At 42.2% G+C, this 18011-nt stretch overlaps 2 protein-coding genes across 2 annotated transcripts; one reads left to right on the top strand and one right to left on the bottom strand.

Annotated features, from left to right (window-relative positions):
* Positions 1–1093: 1093 nt before the first annotated feature.
* LOC146662669 (uncharacterized) lies at positions 1094–2283 on the bottom strand. Its single transcript, XM_085417582.1, has one exon. The coding sequence runs from the start codon at positions 2139–2141 to the stop codon at positions 1533–1535; it is 609 nt and encodes a 202-aa protein (XP_085273708.1). The 5' UTR covers positions 2142–2283; the 3' UTR covers positions 1094–1532.
* Positions 2284–5531: 3248 nt separating this feature from the next.
* LOC146662668 (uncharacterized) lies at positions 5532–12822 on the top strand. Its single transcript, XM_085417569.1, has 3 exons — positions 5532–5789; positions 9346–10444; positions 11862–12822. Exon 2 carries the CDS (start codon positions 9469–9471, stop codon positions 10441–10443), a length of 975 nt encoding a protein of 324 aa, XP_085273695.1. The 5' UTR covers positions 5532–5789; positions 9346–9468; the 3' UTR covers position 10444; positions 11862–12822.
* Positions 12823–18011: the final 5189 nt, after the last annotated feature.

The following is an 18011-nucleotide window of genomic DNA, read 5'->3' as shown; positions in this document are numbered from 1 at the left end:
CTCAGGGCCTATACTGCTCTTTTTAAAAGTTATCTTTGACTTTATGACTTTCTGTGTCGTTTCTGGGATGCTTAGGACTCATATTGCACTGCTGGAAATAGTTTATTTTGATGCATATGCTGCTTTTTTGCAAATTTGCAGTATAATATACATATTTACAAATGGCCTGCTGAGTGGTGCATGGAGCAAGTTTTGGGTGGCTTGCGACCTAAAATCCAAGTACACAGATGCAAAAAAAATCAGGCCACTGTGCGATGTGTTCACTGCTACAGGTACACATGTGGTAAATGCAGACGACAGATACCGTGGCAGTGCCAGGATTGTGAGTGATTGCTGAAAATGTTGAAATGTACTCACTCACTTTTTATCATTATTTGTAAATATGTGTACAAATGGTTGGTTTTTTGTACTGTTTTCATCAATAAATGTCAGCAACAAAGGACATACAAAGGACATGTGTTGATTTCTCCCTAAGATGGCAAACTGAAACACTCCACTCCCCCACCCCCTCAATCACTCACCCCCACTCCCCTCCCTCCAGAATTCCTAGGTAACGACCTAATATACATATGGATGACTAGCCAATTTAGCTTCCACTTCCACCATTTGACTGCTCTCGGGTTTTATAGGTAGAAAGGTAGAAGCCTGGGGATGCTAGTGGTTATTAATCTCTGTCTTCCACAGCATGTCTTTTCTCCTGTTTTCCTTCTCTCACCCCAACCGCCTGTGGCAGATGGCCGCCCCTCCCTGAGCCTGGTTCTGCCGGAGGTTTCTTCCTATTAAAAGGGAGATTTTCCTTCCCACTGTCACCAAAGGGATTGTTGGGTTTTCAGAATCAGAATCAGAATACTTTATTCATCCCGAGGGAAATTAGGGGTTACAGCAGGCAGCACGCTAATGGCGCATGCGCACTCACAAAGGAACCTTCTGACCAACTTTACACAAACATCACATTGGGCAGACATGTCAGAAGGTAGGCTGATAGGAAAAAAACAACGAAAATACACTACATGAGGTAAGAGGAGGAGAAAAAAAACTCCACTCAGACTGAGCTCCTAGTGGGAGAACAGTTTGATAACAGAAAAAACACCTCAGCACAAAAGCACATGACTATCAATACACCATAGAAACACGAGACAAGCAACAGGGCGGGTAAAGGGTAAGAGAGAGCCGGCGTAGACAGCGCATCCGGTCCTGCAGCATCTGTGCTGGTCCAGTTGACTGCTATCATCCCCGGTAGGGCACAAGCATCGAAGGCGTTGGAAAGGGAGGGGGATGAGTGAGTGCTTATCAGTGTAAGTGTGTGTGTGTGCGTGTCCATAGTTTAGCTGAGACAGTGTCCTTCGGCCTATCAGGCTAAGTAAACAGTCCTCCAGCCAATCCAGGTGTCCTTCATGGGGCGGGAAGAATAGTCATCACACAGTTGTTATCAGGGAGTTGTTTTGGTGGGCTCCAGCCTTGGGCCTGCAGCTGGAGCCGTGGTGTCCAAATGTTGAATATTGTTGATTTCTCCTTTGTGAGCAGCTCGAATTCTAGCACTCCGAGGCTGGTCTCTCGATCTCCCGTTGAAGAGCTGCGAGCCTCCCCATGATGGTATCAAACTTCTGTTCCGTGGTGTTGTCAGTCTTTTGATTCTGAGACCTCACAACTGCAGTGATCCGTTCCGCGATGTTTTCCAACTGTCGCTCAAGGGTCTCATTTTGAGCAGGCCTCTCTCTGATGTTTCCCCTCATACGCTCAATGGTGTTGTTTTGAGCCTTCACAGCAGCTGTAAGCGTCTCCAAGGTGTTGACCATATTACGTTCGTTGTGAGAGGTCGCACCTCGTCCCGTCGCTTCGAATCCAGCGGGCAGCCTTGTGGGGGTTTGAACAGCCGGTTCCGCTTTCTTATTTCTCTGATAAACCAGGGCTAAGCCAACGCCGATCAGCATGAACCCTGTTATCATGGTTCCGAATAGGTAGATATCTTCAGCGTCCTTGATCGACAGTCCCGCCAGGCACACGGTCCTCCAGTTCTGCCACCCGTCCATCGTGTAACCGGCAGGGAAAGTCCCTCCAGGGCACTCAGGCTCTCCCGAGCCCCGACTTCTCGTTGAGAAAAGGGTGTCAATAGCACTCAGAGACCAGTTGATCAAATCCATAATTCTCTTTTAGGTTTAGAGAACGACAGTGAGAGACTGTTCCAGGGAAAGTAAATTCACACAAGACAAGACAAGGACATAGAGGCGAAGCAGGGAAGATAAGGGTGAGGAGGAGAGGAGAAAGTGCGACCGCCTTCGCTGAGAGCTCAAGCGTTTTGTATGTGTTATTGCAGGGCAGGGGGTCCACTACCTCCATGATCCAATCTGGAGCCACTAACCCTGAGGGTACATCTTTCACAATCTTACAAAGCTGGGGTTGCAGCCATTCCCCAACTCTCTGTGAATGGTACTCATGGAATTTGATCTGTGGCTGTTGATCAATGGTCATGATTTGCATATTAATGATGAAGAAACTTATCTTACAGCTCATTGTTCATTCAGTGGGCTGTTTTCATCATTATGCAAATGTACTGTTTACTAGGTTTGGGAAACCTGCAGTCAGCTGAGTTTGAAGAAGTCACTTGCAACACTGAAAACGCCATGTCCAGATGAACAGAATCAATTATTTTGGTACAAACAATTCACCACAAAAAAGACTCAATATTCAGAAATGCTTTAAACTGTGCAGTAAATATGTATAACAAACTCAAAACATTGTAATCTAAAACATACTGCAAAACAGTGCTGGCTCTTATTTCAGTGGGAGAAATTTTCATGGGCATGTTCAGCTAGAATTTTACTTTGGAGGAAATGGGGTCAATGCAATTCTTAAGCATATGTGCAAATGTCCGATGGATGGATGGAACTTTATTAATCCCTCGGGTTTGGTTCCTCCGGGAAATTCAATTTCCAGTAGCACAGCACCGACAGAAGTTGCATGTTACAGATATGCTAAGGGAAATGAGAGTAAGGATATAAGCACACAGCCCCACTCCACTGACGACTTGCTGTTGGCCAAAGCCCTCAACGACTTTTACTGCCGGTTTGATGAGACATCAAGCAGCCTTGACATCTCCACCTTCCCCAACAATAGAGACATCATCCCCCCACCTCCCCACTCCCACCAGCACAGAGCCATCACCACCATCAAAGACTTCACCCACAGGAGCCCCCTCCTCACTCCACAGCTATGAGGATTTCACACCACCATCTCCCACTACAACCCTTCATATTCATGAAGCAGATGTGAGGAAGCAGTTTAACCCTTTAGCTTAGACCCCCGGAGAGCAGTCATTTTGGTTTTCTACCTTAGACCCCTGCGGAGTCATCATTTTGCGTTTCTACCTTTAAAAGCCGGAGAGCAGTCAGTCAAATGCTGGAGTCATTCATATGTATATTAGGTCGTTACCTAGGAATTCTGGAGGGAGGGGAGTGGGGGTGAGTGATTGAGGGGGTGGGGGAGTGGAGTGTTTCAGTTTGCCATCTTAGGGAGAAATCAACACATGTCCTTTGTATGTCCTTTGTTGCTGACATTTGATAAAAACAGTACAAAAAACCAACCATTTGTACACATATTTACAAATGGCCTGCTGAGTGGTGCATGGAGCAAGTTTTGGGTGGCTTGCGACCTAAAATCCAAGTACACAGATGCAAAAAAAATCAGGCCACTGTGCGATGTGTTCACTGCTACAGGTACACATGTGGTAAATGCAGACGACAGATACCGTGGCAGTGCCAGGATTGTGAGTGATTGCTGAAAATGTTGAAATGTACTCACTCACTTTTTATCATTATTTGTAAATATGTGTACAAATGGTTGGTTTTTTGTACTGTTTTCATCAATAAATGTCAGCAACAAAGGACATACAAAGGACATGTGTTGATTTCTCCCTAAGATGGCAAACTGAAACACTCCACTCCCCCACCCCCTCAATCACTCACCCCCACTCCCCTCCCTCCAGAATTCCTAGGTAACGACCTAATATACAGATGAATGACTAGCCAATTTAGCTTCCACTTCCACCATTTGACTGCTCTCGGGTTTTATAGGTAGAAAGGTAGAAGCCTGGGGATGCTAGTGTTAGACCTACCACAGAACCAAGTCTGCCTGAGCTTATCTTTATATTTTTACATGTTGTACTTCCATTTCTGGGAGCATTTCAAGTTGCTATACATCAATACAACCCTTATATCCCACATTTTAATCATATGTATGCATTAAGTCAACAGTAACTACATAAATTGCAAAAGTGGTATTTTTACACACATTTCTAGTTAAAGAAATTTCAGAGGTTCATCCCTCAAAATTGTAAATGTAAAAAAGTTGCATAAAACAGTTTCCAACCAGACGAAATTAATTTTGAGTGTCTTCATAGTTTTATTTTTGAGATACACCAATTTGTTTATACTGCAGCCACCAACTTTGTAATTCTCATTTACATGACTATACATGTATACTATACGATTTACATGACATGGCGCTCCATCTGTTGTAAGTCCAACAAGTTTGTCCCAGGGCAGTTTCATGTCGGTTACACTTTGACATACGTTTTTAAAAATGTCTTTTCCTGTCGTTGTCCCTTGCATCGATTTAATGTTCAATATTTCCTCTCCACTGATGAAGATGGCCAGCTGTGCAATGTCCATCATGTCTATACTTTCATACACAGTATGCAATAACGTGTTTGCTTCTTTCACAAAACTGTGTTCCTAAATCAGTGGCCATCTCACAAACCCGATCGGCAATCATATTTCTCCTCAGGCTCACATTTGCCAAAATCTGCGTTTTGTCTGGATAGCATCGCACAGCTTCATCAGAGTGGTACCGGGCTGATTTGACTGTCTCCTCTGCTACAATAAAATTTGCTTTCACAACAGCTTCACCATGTGATTTACCAGTTTACTACCAATGTAAACTGCTGGTTTACCAGCAATGTCTGTAAACATACATTCAGTCTCCCACTGGTGCTGAAAGGCTCCATTTTCAGAAATAACTTTTTTCTTTGCCATTGTGAGGGACTAGCTTCGCAATAACAGAAGTTTGACTTGATTGACGCGGGAATGTTGCCAGGTAGCCTAACGTCTGGGAAAGAGGCTGCAGCGCTGCGTTACAGGATCTGTTGTTTGTGTGTTAATAGCACCTCATATCGTCGGGCCATGCATAACAGTAATTTAAAAAAATCTATATGAAATGATCTCGCGGGCCTGATATGAACGCTGGGCCAGTTTGAGTGTGTGCAGTGAGAATTCAGTCAAAGTATTTAACTGGAGTGTGAAAAAATAAGCTGAACTCTACAGCTTGTGTGGTCTCCTGTGGCTTTAGGTGCTGACAAGCCTTCCAGCTGTTCTCCAGCATTTTCATTTACAGCCGTAAAATATCTCCACATGTTGCTCCTGTTTCTCTCTCTTTGCAGTCCAAATGGGTTTTCTGTGTGTAGCCGAGTCACGTGACGGCACAGTATCAAATCCCAGCAGGGCAGAAGAAGGGGGCGGAGCAAAGTGAGTCTCCCGCATAAGAAGAGGTGTTCGCACAGACAGCTGCTTCTTCATCCGCAGCGAGTAAAATAGTGAACTCGGAGGAGCATCGATCGTAAACCACTACCACCGTTTGGATCGATATCTGCATCGATCTGCCCACCCTTGTCTCCTGGATCGTAGCTGAGATCAGCGTGAACCACGTGGGTCTCTGCTCCCTGATCTGTTTCCTGTGTTTGGAAAGAGTTCCAGCTTCATCGCGGAGTTTCTCTCGGTTTGTGGGCTCATCTAAAGGTAAGCACCGAGCTAACCTCAACACTAGATTTACTATACCTTCTCAAAATCCCTTGAACCCAACACCTACTAAAATCACTGCGTTTATTTTCTGGTGCAAGTCCCGAGGTGTTAATCACCCCTGCTGAGATTTTTACAAGTCATATGCTCGATTCTCCTGCTTTTGTTGCGCAAACCACCCATTGTCTTTGAGGCCTGGCACATTTGCTTTCAACGTGCGGTGGAGATGAAGCCAGCCGCGGAGGTGTGCGGGTGGATAGCGAATGAGCAACAGTTTCTGACTTTCCAAAAGTACTCATTTATTTAGAATATGAAAAATAAAAGTGCTACCTCTACCACACATTAGTCGAGAGCACACTAGTACGCAAACTGTAAGCTGTACATCTCCGTGTCTCCTGATGACACCAGACCAAAGGATGCCCTTTTTAACTGTATTTTAGATATAAGATCTTGGATGGCAGAAAACTTTTTACAGCTTAACCAGGACAAAACTGAAGTTTTAATCGTCGGTCCCGAGGCTCAGAGAGAGAAACTCTTGTCTAAATTAGAGGCATTTTCACTATGTCCTTCACTACAAGTGAAAAACCTGGGTGTTATTTTTGACTCTGAGCTTGGTTTTATCCCACATATTAAACATGTAACCAAAATTGGATTTTATCATCTAAAAAATATAGCCAGAGTCCGCCCTATTCTCTCTCGGGCCAACACGGAGATGCTGACGCATGCTTTTATTACCAGTCGCATTGATTACTGTAATGCCCTGCTCTCTGGTCTCCCCAAAAAGAATATTTCAACTTTACAACTTTTGCAAAACTCTGCAGCTCGTGTGCTGACGAAGACCAGAGGGCGGGCCCACATTACACCGGTTTTAGAATCGCTGCACTGGCTCCCCGTGTGTTTCAGGATCGATTTTAAAGTTCTTTTACTGGTTTTTAAATGTCTTAATGGTCTTGGGCCTTCTTATCTCTCAGATCTGCTTTTACCATATGAGCCCTCGCGGACCCTGAGGTCCTCTGGTACTGGCCTTTTGATCGTTCCTAAAGTCAGGACACATACTCACGGAGAGGCAGCTTTTCAGTGGTATGGTCCTCGTCTGTGGAACAGCCTGCCGGAGGAGCTCAGGGCCGCAGAGAACGTACATGTTTTTAAGAACAGGCTCAAGACCACCTTTTTAACCCTTTACAGCCGATCGGAGCGGGCACGCTCTGTTTTGCGTAACTATTTTTAAATCCCGGTAGCTCTGCAACCAAGTAAGCTAGCGCAATAATTTTTTTTGCATATGAAACTGGAGGAGTTGTACTTACATCTTATGCCATCAGCTTGTCCTAGGTCACAGTTTCCTTCCACATATAGCTTTGCAAAAACTGCATAAAAATCACTTGCAGCAACAAAAACATGATATTCCAGAAACACGCTTCGCCGATCCATCAGCTGTTTGTAACACTTCCTACGTCCATCAGCGCGAACTATCACATGACCGCATGACCTGCCCGAAACCGGAAGTGACGTCATTTTGCGGAAATGTAGTTTTTTACGATCGGGGCCTTATGAGCTTGTGTTTTACTTGTTATGTGTTTTAAAAAGTTATGTTTGACTTTATGACTTTCTGTGTCGTTTCTGGGATGCTTAAGACTCATATTGCACTGCTGGAAATAGTTTATTTTGATGCATATGCTGTTATTTTGCAAATTTGCACTATAATATTTATTTTCATTTTTCCTGCAGTATATAAAAATTGGTGTGTTTCAAAAATAAAACTATGAAGACACTCAAAATAAATTTCCTGTGGTGGGAAACTAGTTTGTGTAACTTTTTTGTATTTACAGTTTTGAGGGATAAGCCTCTTAAATTTCTCTAACTAGAAATATATGTTAAAAAAACTAAAACGATTTTCAATTTTTTTGTTGTTTATTGCACTTTTTTGCAATTTATGTAATTACTATGCACCTAATGCAGACATATTATTAAAGTTTGGGCTATAATGGTTGTATTGATGTATAGCAACTTGAAATGCTCCCAAAAATGGCTCCACAGCATGTAAAAATATAATATAAGCTCTGGCGAACTTGGTTCTATGGTAGGTCTTAAAGGGTTAATTTAGCTTTTACCTAACGTTTATTTATTTTATGCTTATTTATTCTATCCTGTTATTCTATTATTAATTTAGGCTTTACCTAATATTTATTGATTTTATTCTTATTCATTTTTAATCTTCTTACTCTATTTATATTTATATTTATATTGTATCCCGTTCTTATTTATTTTATCATTTTACCCTGTATATATCCTATTGTGTCATATCTCCAGTGTTTCCTCGGAGGGCGCTCTCTGCACTGGGGCTGTGATCAACCGTGGCTGCTGGGGCTCTGGGGGTCCTCTCAGCCTGGCTGGGGGGCTTCTTTGCCTCCCTCCTGCTGTGTGCCCAGCCTGGAGGCTGCGGTCTGTGACCGGCTCCCGGTGCAGACGGCTCCCTGTGATAGTGTTTCCTCACCGGGCTCATGTGTGCCCAGCCCAATTTTACTCTTTAAGTGTGCACGGGTGTGTGTGTGTGTGTGGGGGGGTATTCACATCATTTATGTTAATGAGAGTGTGGGGAGTGAGTTGGAGGGTGGGGTGGGCTGCTTTTAACTATGTAAAGCACTTTGTGCTACTTTTTTTTTTTTTTGTATGAAAAGTGCTTTATAAATAAAGACTGATTGATTGAAACACACGGGAGCATCCATTACAGGGAGAGTGCGAAGTTGTTCAGCCGCTGGTTTCCTCTTTCTGGCGCAAAGTGGGCCAAACATAAAGAAGAGAGACGGACTCGCGACAGAAAAGCTGATCATTAAGCAGTTTCATGATTGAAGTAGCAACAGCAGAGGGAGAGAGAGAGGCAGTCGCTCCATATATCGGTTATTAAGCTTAACGTGGGAATGCTTTACAAACCATCAAAGATGAACTTATACACTAGCTTTACGTCTCTCTCAAATCATTGTTAGAAGTCCAGTCAAACAATGATTTATTGATTACACGTACGCGGGAGAGATCTGCAGTGCCACTCACTTACAGAGATCTCAACAAGGAAGCAGACATCACACTATTTTTGTATATTAAGGTCCAGCCTCACAATACATTAGCAGATATCGTAATATACACCAGTTACAGTTAGACACATTTCCTTTTTTAACTCTCTTGACTTCTATAACAATTAAAAACCCTCTTCACCGTCTCACACTCTGTGTGTTTCCTGCCGTTATTTTCTCCTCATACATGTCTCTGAAACATCCTGTACTCATCTCACTGAACAGGTGTACGGGCACTTTGCAGGCCAAATGTCTCTAATCTTTGCCCTAGAAACAAGTCGAATATTTATCTTTGTCTGGAAGCGTGTTTGACCCTCAAAAGACTCAATGCCATCTCTCATGAGCACATTTGCAATGTGTGTATGAAAATGAGTACATGTATAACTACTTATTTAACACAAGCTTTGCACAAAGTACCACTAATAAAAGCCCGGTTAGAAGAATGTGTTTCCCACAACTCACTGCCTCTGTTTGTATCTCTGTCACTGCAGGACCAACGTGGAGCGAGAAGTCAGCGCTCTCAGGAGGCCGACAAACCTCACAGAAGAAAGAGAGAGAAAAAACACAGCTGTGACGAGTGTGGGAAGGATTTTACCGTAAAAGCTTCCCTAAAAATGCATCAGGTAATCCACACTGGAGAGAGACCATTCAGCTGTGACGAGTGTGGGAAGGATTTTACCGTAAAAGCTTCCCTAAAAAGGCATCAGGTAATCCACACTGGAGAGAGACCATTCAGCTGTGACGAGTGTGGAAAGTCTTTTATGCAGGCTTCACACTTAAAACGACACCAACTCATCCACAGTGGAGAGAGACCGTTCAGCTGTGGAGACTGTGGAAAGTCTTTTACCGAGTCTGGACACTTAAAAACACACAAACTCATCCACACTGGAGAGAGACCATTCAGCTGTGACGAGTGTGGAAAGTCTTTTATGCGGGCTTCACACTTAAAACGACACCAACTCATCCACAGTGGAGAGAGACCGTTCAGCTGTGGAGACTGTGAAAAGTCTTTTACAGAGTCTGGACACTTAAAAACACACAAACTCATCCACACTGGAGAGAGACCATTCAGCTGTGATGAGTGTGGAAAGTCTTTTATGCAGGTTTCACACTTAAAACGACACCAACTCATCCACACTGGAGAGAGACCATTCAAGTGTGATATTTGTGGAAGGTCTTTTCCCTCAGCTTCATACTTAAAAACACACCAGCTCATCCACAGTGGAGTTAAAGCGTACAGCTGTGATGATTGTGGGAAAGGTTTTACTCTCAGTAGCAGCTTACAGAGTCATCTAGTTACCCACTCTGGAATTAAGGCATACAGCTGTGACATTTGTGGAAAAACTTTCAGCCTGAAACAGAACCGAAATAAACACCTACGCATTCACACCAGACATGATGTGTACAGCTGTGAACAGTGTGGTAAACAGTTTGCTACAAACACAGAGTTACAACGTCACATGTTTACCCACTCTGAGGAACAACCTTATAAATGTGACTTGTGTGCGAAGACTTTTAAATCTCCACATTACCTGAAAGCACACCAAAAGATCCACACAAGAAAGTCTCTACAAGTGCAGTTACTGTGAGGTATGCTTATATATGTTTATATTTTTATCTTGTCAGCCGACTGTTTGAAACAACTCTGCTCATCAAATTGTGTTAGCATGTTAGCAATTTTACTGCATGGAAAAACACCTCTGAATGATTATTCAGACTCTAATCACAGGTTTTTAGTGATCGTGTTTGAGGATTGTATTACTGTTATTGTTAGGGATGGGTATCGTTTAGGTTTTATCCGATACCGGTGCCAAATCGGTACTTTTGAAACGGTGCCGGTGCTTAAACGGTGCTCAAACCGGTGCTTAAAGAATGGAGAACACAAAATTGGTCCAAAAACCTCTCATGTTCAGCTGTTTTTTTTTGTAAAAAGATAACAATGTTAGCCTTTTATGCAGCTATGGGGCATATATGGTATCACTCTTGGCTGGAAGCAGTGCTTAAACAATGGAAAAAACACAAACTTTGTCCAAAAACCTCTCATGTTCAGCTGTTTCCCTCTTTTTCTTTGGTTATTTTAGCCTTTTTGTCCAGGGTGAAGGGAGTATCTGCCATCAAACAAGAAGACAGCCGCATGTAGCTATGATGATGTTTGCTAGTTCACCTTACATGCATTAATGTAATAACGTGGTTAGCCTACTCAACGTAAATTACACGAACAACATTAAGCTACTCACGCAGAGAAGAACGGCTGCTGCTGCCATCATCATCATTTCTGCTACACTGACAGGGCTAGGGGCCAGGACTCTCCTCTTTGTGTTTTTGGGTATGTTGCTAACTCCGGGTCTGATAAAAGGCACCACCGCAGTAGATGCGCTCGGTGTGAGGTCTCGCAGCAAGCTATCAAATACAGCGCATTTCTTGGTTTTTGAAAAAAAAAAAACAACGCTATGCGTCGCCAGGTGTTTCATCGGATTCGAGGTGTTATCTCCTTTGACAGTATCACAGTATCAGCTTAAAGCACTTGTTGCAGGCTGCTGAGTTTGCATCTTTTGCTGTGAAGTACAGCCAGACTTTTGACCGCTTCGCCTTGGGCATTTTTAATCAGTAGCTCTGCATAAAAGAACGTACGTACCTGGCCCCGCCTACTATCCTCGGAAACGTAAAATGATTGGCTAGAAGTGTATCACAGCTCAGGAAAAAAAAGCACCGAAATAAAGCACCGAAATGTGCGCTGCTTTTCGGTCTGGTTACTACCGTTTATGTCAGAACCGGTGCCATCATGGCACCGGACACCGGTACCCATCCCTAGTTATTGTAGAATTAAACTAGTATTAATTTAATGTTTTTACTCTTATCGTTTTTATAGCACATTAAATTGAGCTGAGTGTGATAATGTAAACAGTAAAATGCAATTGGACTTGGCAGAGATGCTCATTATTTCAGGCAATGTTCAGGATGAAAATGTTGAAGGACTGACTTACACTGTGTTTGTGTCTTTGTTTAGAAGCAGAGCGACACAGATGGATCCAGTTCTCAACCCTGTCATCACTGTGGGAAAGAGTTTTTTGTGACCTTTGTGGAAAAACTTTCAGTCATCAAAAGACCCTAAAAATACATCAACGTAGACACACTGGAGACAAAATGAACTACTGTAAAGAATGTGGGAGAGGCTTCACCACTTCAACGGACTTCAAACAATATGAACTCCTTCACAGTGGAGTTAAAAAGCACGTCTACGATCAGTGTGGGTCATCCTTCATCAGTGCACATCAGCTTCAAAAGCGAGTCCACACATGAGAAAAACCATACAAGTGCAGACACTGTGACAAAACCCTTTCACAATCATGTGATCACACTAAGCATGAACGCAGACGCATGAAAGAACTTCATCTGTAAGAGAGTTTGAGTAATCTCAGTTCATACTCCACTCACAAGCGATTCCATGTTACGAATAACCTGTTACGTCTTTGTTAGAGATTTTCTACATTATACATTATAACCAAATCTCTATAAAACAATATAATCAAGTAAGCCTTATATTTTAACCAAGTATGCCTTATATTTTGTGTGTTCATATATTTTCACATAACCAAGCCTATTGTTGAAGAATCACCTAACCAAGTCTATTGTTAAAGGAAAACTGATGCATTCCTTACCTCAGTGTCTGAGATGTTTGACAGCATGATATAATGATGCATTCTTCACTTCAGTGTCTGTGATGTCAGATAAAGCATGATATACTTCTGTATTCTTATCCCAGTGTGTGAAAGATCAGATAAGCTGATTTAATGTTTAACCTCTTCCCTGACAGTTAAAAGAGGAAGTACTATGTAACCCATTTTTGCCTTATAAATAAAGCAAGCAAGCCTGTGCTCGGTGTGTTTTGTCTTCTCAGAGACATTCACCCGTGTGGGTGTCTTCTCAGAGACATTCACCCGTGCGCACGTTTTCTAATTACACTCTGAGTCGGTCTGCAGTTGTCTCATTTCTCTTACTTGTGTTTGAACAAATGTCTACCCCTGACAGTCTTGATTCCTGCTTTTAAGTAAATCTTGTAAACAGTACATTTGCATAACGACTGAAACCAGTCCAATGAATGAACAATGGGCTGTGAGGTCAATTTCTTGATCGTTAATAAGCAAATTCTTATGACCATTGGTCAATGGCCATGAGTACCATTCACAGAGTAAAAATTTGCATAATGATTATGAAGGAACTTGTTTTACTGTTACAATGTTCAAAAACATTTACTAAATTATCTCCTCTGTGCAAACATCAGCCTAATCATGCAGGACTGAAATCATTGCCATCTCTGGATCACAGTGAATCTGAAGAGACAGAAAGATCCTCTTCTGGTTTCAGGGTCAGACTTAAACCCTTGAGATCAGGCTCCAGAGTTCAGGTAGAGTCTCCTGATCTGATGAGGCAGCTATGAATGAAAATGTGCCTCGTTACATTTTAAGCTTTCTAAACTGTTCTACTGTAGTGTTCATGTTGAGTGGTTAGCTTTGTTCCAGCAGTTGAATCAAAAAATCTGTTTCCTGTTATCATGTTTTTAATGAATGCATCGATCCATGTTTTCTGCAGTTTTTTTTCAGCTTGTTTGTTATGAAATCCTGCAACAGTTAAACCAAAATTTTATATGTTAAATAAAGAAATGGTTTACTGACAAAGAGTTTGAGCCGTGATGTCATTTCCTGTATATCAGAGCAACACCTGAAGTTACCAATATTTAAAGTCATAGTCAAATTATGTGTCAGCATGACCTTGTGAAAACTGCTTGGCGCTGCTTCACTATGTTATCTGCTAACTGTTAGGGCGTAGAAGGACGAAACTCCCAGGAATGACCAGTGCCAGGACCTTCCTGATGCAGAGAGTTGTGTGTGTGTGTGTGTGTGTGTGTGGGGGGGGGGGGGGGGGGGGTATAAAGGAGAAGCTGAGGCATCCCAAAGTTAAAGCTGGCATAACTGAACCTTAATGTTTGATGTGTGTTGTGGTTCTCTTGCGCGCAGTAATTAATAGCTTGAACACAGCAGAGCTTGATATAAAGACCTGGGTGACAACTAGCTTTCTGCCGCTGATTATACGTGGCCCTAAAATACCTAGAAATGTGGTATCTAACCAGATACTTGCTCTGGATTGCATTACCTTGGCCTCCAGTAACACCTTGGAGTAATATTTGACCAGGACATTAAACAAATATTTAGGGCTGTGTGATCGGCCGAGTTGGAAAAAGCAGGAGTAACAGGAATTATTAGAAAAACAGGGTTTTCATTCATTTAACCCAAAAATTATATTTACAAAAGTAATTAATGTTGAGCTCATAAAAAAGGTCAAAGAAACAAAACTGAACTCAGGCAAAGAACTGCAAACTTAACAAACCAAATGACTGCACAAAGAAATATAACTGACCTAAACATGAACTGACACAGAAGGGTATATATAAAGTCTGATCAGACCACTATGACACACGAGGAGTAACTAAACAAAACACAATTGTAAACAACAAACATGGCAGTACAGTCTGGTTTGTCTTTATCCTGTTTTCCTTCTCTCACCCCAACCGGTCGCAGCAGATGGCCCCGCCCCTCCCTGAGCCTGGTTCTGCCGGAGGGTTCTTCCTGTTAAAAGGGAGTTTTTCCTTCCCACTGTCGCCAAAGTGCTTGCTCATAGGGGTTCATATGATTGTTGGGCTTTTCTCTGTATCTACTGTACAATATAAAGCACCTTGAGGCAACTTTTGTTGTGATTTGGCGCTATATAGATAAAAATTGAATTGACTTGGTTCTTTAGTAGGTCTAGAGGGGTTAAACTGCGTCCTCACATCTGCTTCATGAATATGAAGGGCTGTAGTGGGAGAAGGTGGTTTGAAATCCTCATAGGTGTGAAGTGAGGAGGGGGCTCCTGTGGGTGAAGTCTTTGATAGTGTAGATGGCTCTGTTGTGGGGGGAGCAGGGAAGGTGGGGGGATGATGGACCAAAGTGTATCTATTGTTGGGGAAGTCTCTATTGAGGTGTGAAAGCCGCTTGATGGATCATCAAACCGACAGTAAAAGTCGTTGAGGGTGTTGGCCAACAGCAAGTCGTCAGTGGAGTGGGGCTGTGTGCTTCCTGAAGTAAAAATCTGGCATTTAAACATAAATAGGAAAAACTCGCTCACAGCTGACTAATGAACATTTGCATGCATGCTTAAGAACTGCATTGACCCCATTTCACCCAAGTAGGGATGGGTACCGGTATCCGGTGCCATGATGGCACCAGTTCTGTCATAAACAGAGATGGGCAGTAACGCGTTACTTGTAACGCGTTACTGTAATCTGATTACTTTTTCCAAGTAACGAGTAAAGTAAGGGATTACTATTGCAAAATCGGTAATTAGATTACCGTTACTTTCCCGTAGGAACGCTGCGTTACTGCGTTACTAAAACCGTGATTTTTTTTGCGAGAATGTCTCATGACAGTGACGTAAGCAAGTGCGACGTTGGTGACAGCAGCTGTGTGCAGATCAACAATGGATAATATATCGAGTGCGGGAGAGAGTATGAGCGTGCAGCGTTTAAAGTGTGGAAGTACTGACCTTACTTTGAGTTTGATTCCATAAAAAGTGACAAAAACATTAGCGTCCATCGTGCGTGGGAAGAAAACTTCTTTTTACAGCGAAAAAAACCCCTAAACTTCCGAGCAAGCACCGAGTAGCTACGACGTGATGGGAAACTCACAGAGACACTCGCGCGGATTCTTCAACTGACCGCAGCACACCTGCACCAGGGTAACCCTCCGCCTACCCTGCTCCTGCTTTACAGGTGAAAATAGAGCAAAAGGACCGCTGAGTCTTTGACTTTATTTATTTTCTGCTGTGTTTTACTTGCATGTGTTTGAAAGAGTGAGTGAAAACACAAAAAATATTTTATTTTATGTGCTGGAATGTGCAGAAAATAGGTTTAAATGTTAAACTAATTTATTCAAGTCAGAGAATGTTGCATATAATTAAATGTTTTGCTTGATGCATAAAGTTAAAAGATTAAAACTGATAAAACAAGTTAAAAAAAGAGACTTTTCCATTTGATTACATTTTGTATGATGGATTATGTAGAAAAAGTAGAATTGGGCTGAAAGATCTATCACTTTATCACCTCTTCAGGTTGTAAATCGTGTTTTTAAAAAGTAACTAAGTAACTAAGTAACTAAGTAATTAATTACTTTTGAAAATAAGTAATCAGTAAAGTAACGGGATTACTTTTTTGGGGGAGTAATCAGTAATTAGTTACTGATTACTTTTTTCAAGTAACTTGACCAACACTGGTCATAAACGGTAGTAACCAGACCGAAAAGCAGCGCACATTTCGGTGCTTTTTTTCCCCTGAGATGTCATATACTTTGAATTCTAGCCAATCATTTTATGTTTCAGAGGACAGTAGGCGGGTCCAGGTACGTACGTTCTTTTAGAGCAGAGCTACAGATTAAAAATGCCCAAGGCAAAGCGGTCTAAAGTCTGGCTGTACTTCACAGCAAAGTATGCAAATTCAGCAGCCTGCAACAAGTGCTTTAAGCTGATACTGTGATACTGTCAAAGGAGGTAACACCTCAAATCCGATGAAACACCTGGCGACACATAGCATTTTTTTTAAAAGAGGATGACGATGGCAGCAGCAGCCGTTCTTCTCTGCGTGAGTAGCTTAATGTTGTTCGTGTATAATTTACGTTGAGTACTCTAGCCACGTTATTAAATTAATGCATGTAAGGTGAACTAGCAAACACCGTTGTTGTTACATGCAGCTGTCTTCTTGTTTGATGGCAGATACTCCCTTCACCCTGGCCAAAAAGACTAAAATGACCAAAGAAAAAAAATGGAAAACAGTCAAACATGAGAGGTTTTTGGACAAAATTGGTGTTTCTCCCATTGTTTAAGCACTGCTTCCAGCCAAGAATGATACCATATATGCCCTCTAGCTGCAGAAAAGGCAGAATTTTTTTTTCAAAAAAACAGCTGAACATGAGAGGTTTTTGGACCAATTTTGTCTTCTCCATTCTTTAAGCACCGGTTTGAGCACCGTTCAAGCACCGGCACCGTTTCAAAAGTACCGGTTTGGCACCGGTATCGGATAAAACCTAAACGATACCCATCCCTACACCCAAGGTTTAAAATTCTGCCTGCAAATGTCAGAGGTGTACTCGTCTGTGTCCATATTTTCTCCAGCATACGGGGGATTCCCATCATAATGAGTCTTTTGGTAAGAGGTGATAAAGAACCTAATCAAAATTTTCCATCCAAATTCCCTCCATCTTTGTGAGGTAGTGCATTTCCATTGTTGTTTCCATATTTGAGTCCATTTATCCTGTGTTATGCACACTAGTAGTAGTAGTAGTAATAGTAATCCAGTCTAGAAGTAATAAATTAATGAACAGCATCACTCTGAGATGGGATATTTTGAGATGTTTAGAGATATTGCGCATATGAAATAAAGCAGCTCTACATATTTGTATAATGTCCTGGTCAAATATTACTCCAAGATTCTGACAGTGCTACTGGAGGCCACGGTAATTCCATCCAGAGCAAGTATCTGGTTAGATATTATATTTCTAGGAATTCCAGGGCCACGTACAATCAGCAGCAGAAAGTTAGACATCACCCAGGTCTTTATATCTTTAAAACATTTCAGCAATTTAATTAATTGGTGTGTGTTACCTGGTTTTATGGATAGACAAAGCTCAGTGTCATCTGCATAGCATCTACTGCAGGGGTCCCCAATCTCAGTCCAGTGTCCCTGCAGGTTTTAGATCGCACCCTGGGTCAACACACCTGTATCACATGATTAGCTCATTACCAGGCCTCTGGAAAACTTCGGCTGTGTCCCAATCAAGAGACCGCTCGCTTGAAGTACGCGCACTACGTACGGTGCGTACTATAAGTACGAGAAGTGCGGAAGTGAGAGGCTTGTGAAATGGGACGTTCTAGCCTTCATCGCGCTAGCAACCATGATACTAACCACGAGAAACGTTACATACAGCTTTGTTTGACAGAAATGAAGGAGAAAAATGTTTTGTTAGTCATTCGTTTTAGTCATGACATCACTCTGATTAGTTGAGTATCTGAGGCTGAGACCACGGGACTGTAAAACATGATTGTTGGGCTTCATTTCTGTGCTGAACTGTCA

This window comes from Rhamphochromis longiceps, linkage group LG9 (genome assembly GCF_057381845.1).
Source record: "Rhamphochromis longiceps isolate RC_006_pf linkage group LG9, R_longiceps_female_GT1.1, whole genome shotgun sequence".
NCBI classification, from domain to species: Eukaryota; Metazoa; Chordata; class Actinopteri; order Cichliformes; family Cichlidae; genus Rhamphochromis; species Rhamphochromis longiceps.
Note: the sequence above shows the minus strand (reverse complement) of the source record. Positions and strands in the feature narration are given on the sequence as shown.

Bases quoted from the DNA above. Each gene is read 5' to 3' on its own strand.
- LOC146662669 (XM_085417582.1), bottom strand. From the start codon at position 2,141: ATGGATTTGATCAACTGGTCTCTGAGTGCTATTGACACCCTTTTCTCA.
- LOC146662668 (XM_085417569.1), top strand. From the start codon at position 9,469: ATGCATCAGGTAATCCACACTGGAGAGAGACCATTCAGCTGTGACGAG.